Source organism: Triticum dicoccoides, chromosome 5B (genome assembly GCF_002162155.2).
Source record: "Triticum dicoccoides isolate Atlit2015 ecotype Zavitan chromosome 5B, WEW_v2.0, whole genome shotgun sequence".
NCBI lineage: Eukaryota > Viridiplantae > Streptophyta > Magnoliopsida > Poales > Poaceae > Triticum > Triticum dicoccoides.
Genome location: NC_041389.1, coordinates 316,623,896 through 316,633,726, shown reverse-complemented (window position 1 = coordinate 316,633,726; position 9,831 = coordinate 316,623,896). Strand labels below are relative to the sequence as shown.

At 47.7% G+C, this 9,831-nt stretch overlaps 1 protein-coding gene across 1 annotated transcript; it reads right to left on the bottom strand.

Moving 5' to 3' along the window:
* Nucleotides 1-4,157: 4,157 nt before the first annotated feature.
* On the bottom strand, nt 4,158-8,303 carry LOC119308657 (serine/threonine-protein kinase 16-like). Its single transcript, XM_037584787.1, has 6 exons — nt 7,927-8,303; nt 6,901-7,043; nt 6,509-6,652; nt 5,828-6,013; nt 5,452-5,576; nt 4,158-4,647 (listed from the first exon to the last, which is right to left on the bottom strand). Exons 1-6 carry the CDS (start codon nt 8,174-8,176, stop codon nt 4,419-4,421), a joined length of 1,077 nt encoding a protein of 358 aa, XP_037440684.1. The 5' UTR covers nt 8,177-8,303; the 3' UTR covers nt 4,158-4,418.
* Nucleotides 8,304-9,831: the final 1,528 nt, after the last annotated feature.

Here is a 9,831-nt window from a genome sequence, read left to right as displayed (position 1 = left end):
AGTCCAGGTTTATCGCCTATTCGGGTTCCATCCGCGAGGAGATCCAGCCGGGGTTTCGCTCACAGCCCCAAACGATGTGTGCAGGGTTCCCGAGACACCAAACGGGCGCTCGGTACACCGGGCCACGGTGTATCTATCGCATCACAGCCCACCCCTCGGGTCAGCGCTGCCCACGGCCTCCAACACATATCCTACAAACACCAGAAACTAGTTGCAACTCCTGGACAGAGAACAAGGGTGATTAAGAAGCCGAGAGGGTCCATTAGTTTCGGGCCCAATGCGTGGTAGTAGCTGTTTCATGGATCACAAACACAGAACTCAGTTCCTGAGGATGGCTGCAATGAGACAACCCACCATGTACTCCTACATGGCCTCTCACCGCTACCTTTACCAAATCGTGTTCACACACTTAGCTCACACACAGTAGGACATGTTCACACACCTCTGATTCATCCCCGATGAATCAGACCTGACTCAACTCTAAGCAGTAGCAGGCATGACAAACAAGCATGAATGAGTAGGCACAACAGGGCTCAAACAACTCCTACTCATGCTAGTGGGTTTCATCTATTTACTGTGGCAATGACAGGTCATGCAGAGGATAAAGGGGTTCAGCTACCGTAGCAAGTAACAGATGAATCGTTGTTGTCCTAATGCAGTAAAAGAGAGCAGGAGCGAGAGAGTGGGATTGTATCAGAATGAACAAGGGGGTTTTGCTTGCCTGGCACTTCTGAAGATAGCATTGAGTCTTCATCAGTGTCAACGATCACAACGTCGGTACAACGTCTACCGAGGGGGAACAACACCGGCAAACAGAGAAGAAACACGATCAATGCAATGCACAATATGATGCATGCTATGACATGGCAATATGAATGTGTTTTGGGCTAATGCAAGCTAGAACAGGTTGAGATGAGTCCATTTAAACCAAAGATTCAAATGCAAACCCATTTTAAAAGGTCATATCAGTGCATTACCTTGTTTCACCTAAACAGCAAGGTTAAAGTGTTCTAACATGCATGAAAATGGTACAGATGGATAGATTGCATTTTTTTGATCATTTTTCATATATGAATTATTTCATTTGGAGTTACGGTTGAATTTCTATGATTTTTAGAAGTTTAGATCATTTTCTGGAATTTCCTGAATTATTTTAAATCCAGAAAACAATTACTGCGTCAGCCTGGCGTCAGTGTGACGTCAGCAGGTCAACGGAGCCGGTTCCAGGTCAAACCTGACGTGTGGGGGTCCACACGTCAGTGACTAACTAATCTAATCTAAATTAATTAGTGTTAAACTACTACTAACTAAAAATGTCAGTGGAGTAATTAAACTTAATTAAAAACTAATCTAGGATTAGCTGGGGCCTGGGCCCACTCGTCAGTGACTCAGGGGAAGTCAAACTGAGGTCAAACCGGGTCAAACTCGCCGGAGTTGACCTGGGGCTCGTCGCCGGCAGGGCCAGGGACGGCGGAGAGGTGCAGGTTTCCTCCTCCGGCGACCAAATCGACGGCGGAGGGCGGCTACGTGGAGCTGGAGCTTGCGCGCGTCGAGTGGTGGCGGTGGGAGATGCTGGGATGGCCGGAAATGTCGCCGGCGAGCATTTCCGCGGCGGCCGGAGTTCGGGGCACCTGCGGGTTTGGCGTTGTAGTGCACGGGAGGGGGAGCTGGTGTGTGTGTTAGTTTCCTGGCGAGGTGTGGAGCATGTTGCCGTGCTCGGGAGTGAGCTATGGTGGCTCTGGCCTCGTCTGCGTCATCACCGGCGGCGAGGAGCTCACGGCCCCAGTGAAAAGGGCGGCTAGAGGGCGCGGACGAGCATGGGGAGAGAGGGGAAAGAGGCAGGGGCTCACGGCGGACTCGATGGCGTCACCGGCGAGCTCGGGGAAGCTCGGGAGGCGGCGAATTGACGGCGACAATCTCCGGTGGCCGACGAGGGAAACGACGGCGGTGGCGGCGTTGCAGCGCGTCCGAGACCTCGTGGCTCGGTGGAAAGGAAGAGGGGGTCGAGGCGGAGCCTCTAGGCGCAACGACGAGGCGAGGCAGTGGTTGTGGCGACGGCGGTGCTCGTCGGTGGCGACGGCTGCGCTCAGGTTCGGGAGAGAGAGGGAGAGAGAGACGAGGCAGGGAGAGAGGGGAGCGGTCAAGAGGTCCAGGGGTCTGCGTGGCGCCCCCAGGGCGTCGAGGAAGCGGCGGGAAGCAGGAGGTGGCCCGGCGCGTGGCCAGCGCGCGACGGCACGCGCCCGTCCTCCTGGCAAAGGAGGAAGACGACAGGGGAGGTGGCGGTGGTGGGCTGGGCCAGTCAGCTACAGTGCTGGGCCGGTTGGTGGGCTGCACAGGTGAGGCCAGGTAAGATTCTCTCTCTCTTTTATTTGTTTCTGTTATCTATTTTTCTTCCTCTGTTTTGATTTACTTTAGCAACTAAATCATTTTAATAAATTCTGTAGGTTATTATATGGCTTGCTAAAATATATACAAAGTCACTCACAAACTTCCAGAATTACTGGAGTCATATTTAATATATATTAAATATAAATCCAAAGCAAATAGTTATTGGATTAATTCAAATGGCCAAAATAAATATTTCTGTGACTCCAAAAATATTGGTTTGAATTTTACCTCTTACCAATATTTCTATAGAATAATAGGAACATTTTCTTCGACTCATTTAAGAAGATTTAAATGTTGGTTATTTTTAGAGGTTTTCTGAGGCTTTTGAAAATTCCTCAATTCAAGCTTCATTTGAATTTAAACATGATGCACACATGAAGCTAGCCTGGGTCAGACCAGAATTCGGGATGTGACATCCCCATTCCGCTTGTACTCAGTCAGATCAGAACCCTAAAATCCATTTGTACTAGGAACTCACGATTATGTTATGATCAGTTCTATGGCTATTCACCCAATTCCCCATTCCCCTAGAACGCGGATTGAATCTAAACGCAGATCGAATGTGAAATAGTAAGTAAGGAGGTCAAAGCAGTGCTTACCGCCATTACCGGAGTGTTGCGGGTGATGTTGCGATGCTGATGATGAAGGCCGGTGGTCGCCTTGTTGTTCTCCGATCCGCTGAGCTTCGCCGCCGCCGGTGAGAGTGGGAGAGTGGAGGGAGGGAAGAGAGAGTGGTGAGGGAAGATAAGGGTAATTATTGCCAGCGCTTCGAGAAGCAACATGACTTCTCAAGTGTGGCTCCTCACGTGCAGCCACCGCCCACGTGCATCGCGCGGGTCCGGCTCTGTAAAAACTGCCGATTTGAACGTTCCTAGCGCGCTTGGCTATCTTCTTTCCGCGTAGATCTGGTTGGCCTCTATGCAGGCTACCATACACGCCCTAAGTGCATGTAGGTGATTGTACATATTCCATAGAGAGAAAAGGAGAGCTTGTGCATGTAGGTGATTGTACATATTCCATAGAGAGAAAAGGAGAGCTTGGCCGATTTTATGGCAATTTCATCAGTTGTACTTGTATGTCTTCCTCTACAATAAGATTATTTCATGTGTATAAGTGCGAGGTTTTAGGAGACACCTTTGTTTTGGAAAACTCAGAAAAGAAATTTCCATGTTTCAAAAACACTCAAAAACAGTTATGTGAAGACTTATACATGTTCACTTCAGATCTGTAAAACTTTGTTCAAAAATATTATGATTTGTAAGCTACACAAATGAAGCAAAATCCCGGCCCAACAAAAATAATCGGCCCATTTTCGTGTATGTATTTATCTTATCTTTGTAAGCCACATATGAAAATATATTGTTATAAAAAATCACATGTATGTAGTACGTACATTTAAAAATCAATGTATAAAATTGGTATTTGAGTGCGGGGCCCCATGGAGCACATCCTCTATTTGCACTTTTCGACGTTCTCTACCACTATAGCTAGTGGTGCCCTTACCAACCACGCATTTTCCATTTGGACGCTGCCCACACAAGTTTAGCAAATCCAAATCAAATAGTATCTTTGTCTCAAAAATTATGCTACTGCAAAATATATGTGAAATTCTTAAATTCAAACATAGTTAAATTTCATACTAAAATGCAATTGTGTTCAAAATTCTTGCATTATTATATCAGTATTTTGAAATGGTTGTTTAATACATAGTACGTATATGTAGGTTGCTCAACAGAACATGCACAAGTCTCGCTCAAATAAGATTTACGGAATCAGGAGAAACCACGAGAATGATGATATCATTTATTGACCCCAGAATCTCACTTTGGCACAAAAAATACATACATCTACAGACATCAGGAACAGCCAGCTCTTAAATCGGTGAAGCCTGCTACAGAAAACATCCTCTTTTTTCCTTCCATACAATGACTATCAAGGACCATGTCACTTTTAATGAATCAAGCAGATGTTCTATAAACTTACATATGAATTCCTTTTCTTCTTTCTGTTGAAGCAGTTCCATTTACCCGTCAAGTCGAGTGCTTCGCAATGAGTTTATCAACGTGGATGATAATATCATCAATATTGGGACGAACTGCAGGATGTGGCTGCAGCATCCAGGTTACAAACTGGCGGAGAGTATCAGGATAGGACGAACCCGTCTCAGTAGGCCACTTCACCTGTGCACTTTTAATGACTGTTACTAAGCTTTCGCCAGCAGATTCATCGAGCTCATAATCAAATGGTGACTTTCCATACCTATAATAAATAAGAACATGATCAGATGATCAGCAGCTTGCACTACAGAATCTATAAACTAAGTACTAGATACAATGACATGCCATGGCAATACGCCATGATGAGCTATTTGTCTTGATCCAGTTCCAGACAAAAAAAATAAAAAATAGCCCTAATTAATGGATTCTGCATGGATGGTCAGTTTTATAACTGCAAGCCTTTTTACTAGCATAGAACAGGTCTACGATGTTGCGGCCAATTTTTTAAGAATTGTGTCAAAATAGGCTACTTCAAGTTGTGGAGAATTTTGACAAAATACAATATAAAAAGCGTTTCGAACACATGGCAGGATTTCTATGTAACTACAGCAGTATTTAACAAAGATGCTGTTTAATTACTACCTCCGTTCCCAAATAATTGGAGTTCCGGGTTTGTCCTAAGTCAAATTTGTTTAAGTTTGACAAATTCTATATTAAAATATATTAGCATCTAGAACACCAAATTAGTCTCATGAGATTCTTCATGAAATATGCTTTCATATTATGTGTATTTGGTATTTTGGTGCTGTAGATCTGATTGCATCTTTCTATAGAGTTGGTCATGTTAGACTTAAACAAGTTTGACTTAGGACAAACCTAGAACTTCAATTATTTTGGAACGGAGGGAGTACCCCGTAAAAACTATTGCAAACAACATAAATGAAGTAAACCTTAATTCGATACGAGTAGTTTTAGGCATAGGTACTAACTATCAGTCCCAAAACAATTAACATCAAACGGTGAGGCCATATGTCAGTTCATAAAGTTTCTGCGTGGGAGAACTTACATCATAGCATAAAGGGTGCATCCCAAAGACCATACATCTGTCCTCTCATCAATATCGGCATGGGGTGGGCACTCCCATAATTCAGGTGCCCGGAAATGTGCAGAGCAGTGCTCTGAAGCCCATTCCTACATTAAATCAATTGCCAGTCAAAGTAAGAAGTCCAGCACTCATCATAATTACAGAAAGAAATCATAAAATAATCCATATTAGCGCCCAAATGATTTCTCATACTAGTTGCCAAACTACAGAAATATGAACAAAAGTTCGACCTTTCTATCAATTACACTAGATTGCCTTACAGTCAGCACTGGCTCAACAAACTGTTAATATAAACTATATTAACCATTTCAGTTACCATCTATAAGTGTAAAGGTACCTGCAGCTGCAAAGCTTCTGCTTGTGATCTAATAGCTCTTCTTGCTGGGCGAGCACTTTCAAAGTCCATCAAGATAGCAAGATGAGGCTGTTCCTTCCTCTGAGTTATGAGGACATTGTCTGGTTTAACTCCATTGTGAGCATATGGTGGCTCAAAACTGTGCATATGCTTCAGTCCTGCACATAGCTGTAGGCAACACAAATCACATAACTAACAGGCTAATCCTCAGAGAAAGTTGCTACCAGCAGCAGAAGGGGCTAAAAGAGTATAACTTACAGTTGTTACAAGCATAAGTAAATCGATTTTGCTAAATCCACTGATCAACCTTAGTGATGGTACAGTCCACTTTTGCTATATACTAAATTTAGTAATATCACAAAGGAATATTGAATTAATGGAGAACATAAAAAAGTATATCAAGGAAGATCAAACAAATACAATTCATGATCAAGAACAAGATAAAAAAAATTGGGTCTCAATTTTGATATAAATAGAACTTCTGGTCTAAACTCTAAAGTGATAGAAAAAAATAGGGAAATAAGAGTAGAAGATTATGAGCCATTTCGGTCATGTCTAATTGTTCCAACATGGTATGTCGAACTACCATTGCACCCCTATTGTAGTTGTCCAGTAAGGATACAAGTATTGTACACAAGACAGCAGTAAGTAATAAGTATTTACCTGGCGAAATATCTGGAGAATGGTGATTGTTGAAAGGTACTCCTTCTTTTCTTGCATGGATTTAGTTACATCCTGCAAGGTTCCATCTAAGTGAACTGGGAACAACAAGTAAGCCTCATGGTTCTGCGACCCATCTTGCACACCCTACATACATATAAGTGCAGATCTATTGGTAACAGCACAGATACTTAAATTACCGTATTGTGATACTACCAATTAAAGCTGCAAAATCTCCATCAGAAGATAGTCAACCATATCTGTTTTTTTCGTTACCCAACATAAGTTACCAAATATATTTTTTAAGTAAATGTCACTGAGCTGGAAGATGAAAGATATAGTACTAATATCATGATTTGGATGCGGGCATGATATCTATTTGTATCCCAACTTACCTTGACTGCAATAATGGCATTTTCAAGAAGTGGAAGTAAATTTGGATGGCTGAATTGAGAGGACACTCGGATCTCCTGCCGAACTAGCTCCAAGTGTTGGTCGTTCTGAATAAGAACTTTCTTCAAAGCATATGTCCCGTCAGCTGAAAAGAGAATCCAGGAGAATGAGATGATTACAAGAAATAAGTGCAACAAATAATAACTGGAAAGCCAAACACAATACAACAACCAGAGCATGATGATCTTTAAAAGATGAAGAGTCAAAAGTTATTAATAGATTGGTATTCATCAGGCAATCTTATCACTGAAATGCCGTGATATTCGTCTTGCACCCTTTAGTAGAATATACTAGTCAGTTTTATCATAAATCTTAGAAAGCAGTTTGATAGATTCTAGCTTTGAAGGGCGATATTTGGTTGACCATATGCAACTCACAGGATGCTCAAGAGGTTGACGCTATTGGACCTAAGCCAAATTTAATGGATTGGCTAGTTTAGCATGCTGCAGCAAAATGCACTTTCCAATATGGTTCTCCAAAATTCGACAAGGCATAAATTATGCCAATAGAATAGACCGGATCAACAATTGAAAATGATTGTAACCACATAAACTTAAACTAGGACACGGATATGGCTGTCTCTCCGAATCAAAAACATTTGGTAGATCTATCACCGCATGGTTTGGTCCATTCGGAATTTTCGATGAGGACAAAATGTGTATACACTAGTTGACAATGTGGGAAGCAATCCAGTAAAGTAGGAGCGAAAACCTACGCAAGTGCTGACATAATTGAGGAGACACTCATAATCTGAAGCAGGATTTTAATGAAATGAGAAAGTTGCCGTGCGGATCTCCGTTGGTGAGGAGGGCACATCTGGATTGACCCAGTCAATGAAGAAAGAGAGGCATTTCGCCGCCGCACGCCCCACGCCCCACGCCGAATTCAAACCAGTGCATGCGTGATCTAACCGACAACACCCTCAGATCTGAGTCAGGGGGGTGAAGAGAGCTAAACAAGGTGCAGACCTGAGATGTGTGACGGGTCGACGCCCTTCTTCTTGGCGAGGCCCGCGGCGCCGGGTCCCACTCCGGCGGTGCCGTCGGAGGCCGCGGCGGCGGCGACGACCTCCTTGACGAGGAAGACGGAGGAGCCCGCGGGGCCAGCGTCGCCGAGCCTGCGGAGCACGCGGAAGCGGTAGTCGTTGACCCAGATGTCGCCGCCGCCTCCGCCGACGGTGTCGTACAGCGCGTTCAGCCCGGAGAAGGAGCACCCCATGGCGGACGCGACGTCTCCCCCTCGAGCGAGCGAGCGCTTCCGGTCCGGGGCAGGAGGAGGACCGGCTTATTACAATTTGCGCTCGCACACGCGGCGCCCGCGCGTGTTTTGAGTGACGGGGAAATGTCTCGTCCGGGGCGGTACCGCGGTAGCACGTCGTAGATCTGGTCTGGGCTGGTGGTGTTGGCGCTTTCGCAAGCAGATCTCGCCTAAAAAGTAGGCCCGCTGCCACTATTTTAATCCGTTGAGGTCGGCGGGTCGCGCCACCCTACGGCAGATCCCGGATACAGAGATGTAAATCTCAATTTTGATTCATGCCGGAATAAGAGCAACTTCAATGGAGGGATCCATTTCATCCGTCCGCGTTCATTTGGATAGATGCGGACAAAAATGGCGACCCAACGCGCCGACTCAAATCTAAATGATGTCCGCGTCGTGTCCGCGCCGATGCATTTGCGGCCCAAATTTGTGTTCAGAATGGACGCGAAGCGGACGCGCCGCGTGTCTCCTCGCCGTCCGCCGCGTCCCCACCTGGCGGCCACCCAACCGCCACCGCCCGTCTTATTTATGACGACCACCGACGGCGGGCCCACGCGTCAGCCAGTGCGCACGTCCTTTTTTAACCACGCGTGCGACGGGGTCGGCCTCATCTACTTCTCCCGTCCACATCTGGCCCCCGCCACTCCCTTTGCTTCCTCGTCGGCGATCGCAAACCCTAGCGCGCCCATGGGCCTCTTCGGCAGCAGCAAGGGCAAGGGCAAGGGCACCCCCGGCGCCTCGTCATCCCGTGCTCCCCCTCCCCCTCCACCGCCGGCGCGTTTTCGCCCTGAACGTCGGCGCCTGCACATCCCGGTGCACCAAGCACGGTGGCACTGGGAGTACATGCAGCCCCTCCCCTACCCCGACGTGACGCTGCCGCACCATTGGTATTTGGCTCCAAACCGGATCCCGGTGTCGGCGGTTCCGCGGACCCACCGGGGGGGCACGACGACGAGGTGCGACGGCGCCGCGCGCTGCTCACGCCGAAGCAGTGTCGGCTGCCCGAGTACGCCGCCGACTCTCCCAACTGGGAGGCTTGGTTCGCCCTCGAACACGAGGAGCAACGGCGCTCGGGTGTCGACGCTGTCCCGCCACCGTTCCCACCGCCGGAGGTAGAGCCGGAGGACATGGAGGCAGAGGCGGAGTATCAAGCCGCCCTCGAGGAGGCCCTGCAGCACGCGCTGGAGGCTAGCCGCATCGACGAGGACGCGCATTGGGATGGGCTAGAGCAAGCCCTTGCCCTGTCGGTGGCGGGGGACTCCGTCCACTCCACGCTCTTCGTGCCGCCGCCTCCACCGTCACCGCCCGTCCAGCCCAAGCCGGAGCCGGAGCCGGAGCCGTCGCGTAAGTGCTCCCCGCTTCCACCCACTTGGACGGAGGAGGCCTACTCGTGGACGGGCCAGTACCGCGAGTGGGTCAGCGCGCCTCCTGTCCACTTCGCCGCCACGTCGAAAGAGGAGGCGGCCCACCTCGAGCGATGGAAGGAGCACTGGCTCCGCCAGGAGCAGGCTGACGGCGAGGAGCAGATGCGCTACGACGCCATGCTCCAACGCGACGCGGAGGCGCTCCGGCTCGAGGAGGAGGAGCGCGTGCGGCTTGCCGCAATGCCGCCGCCC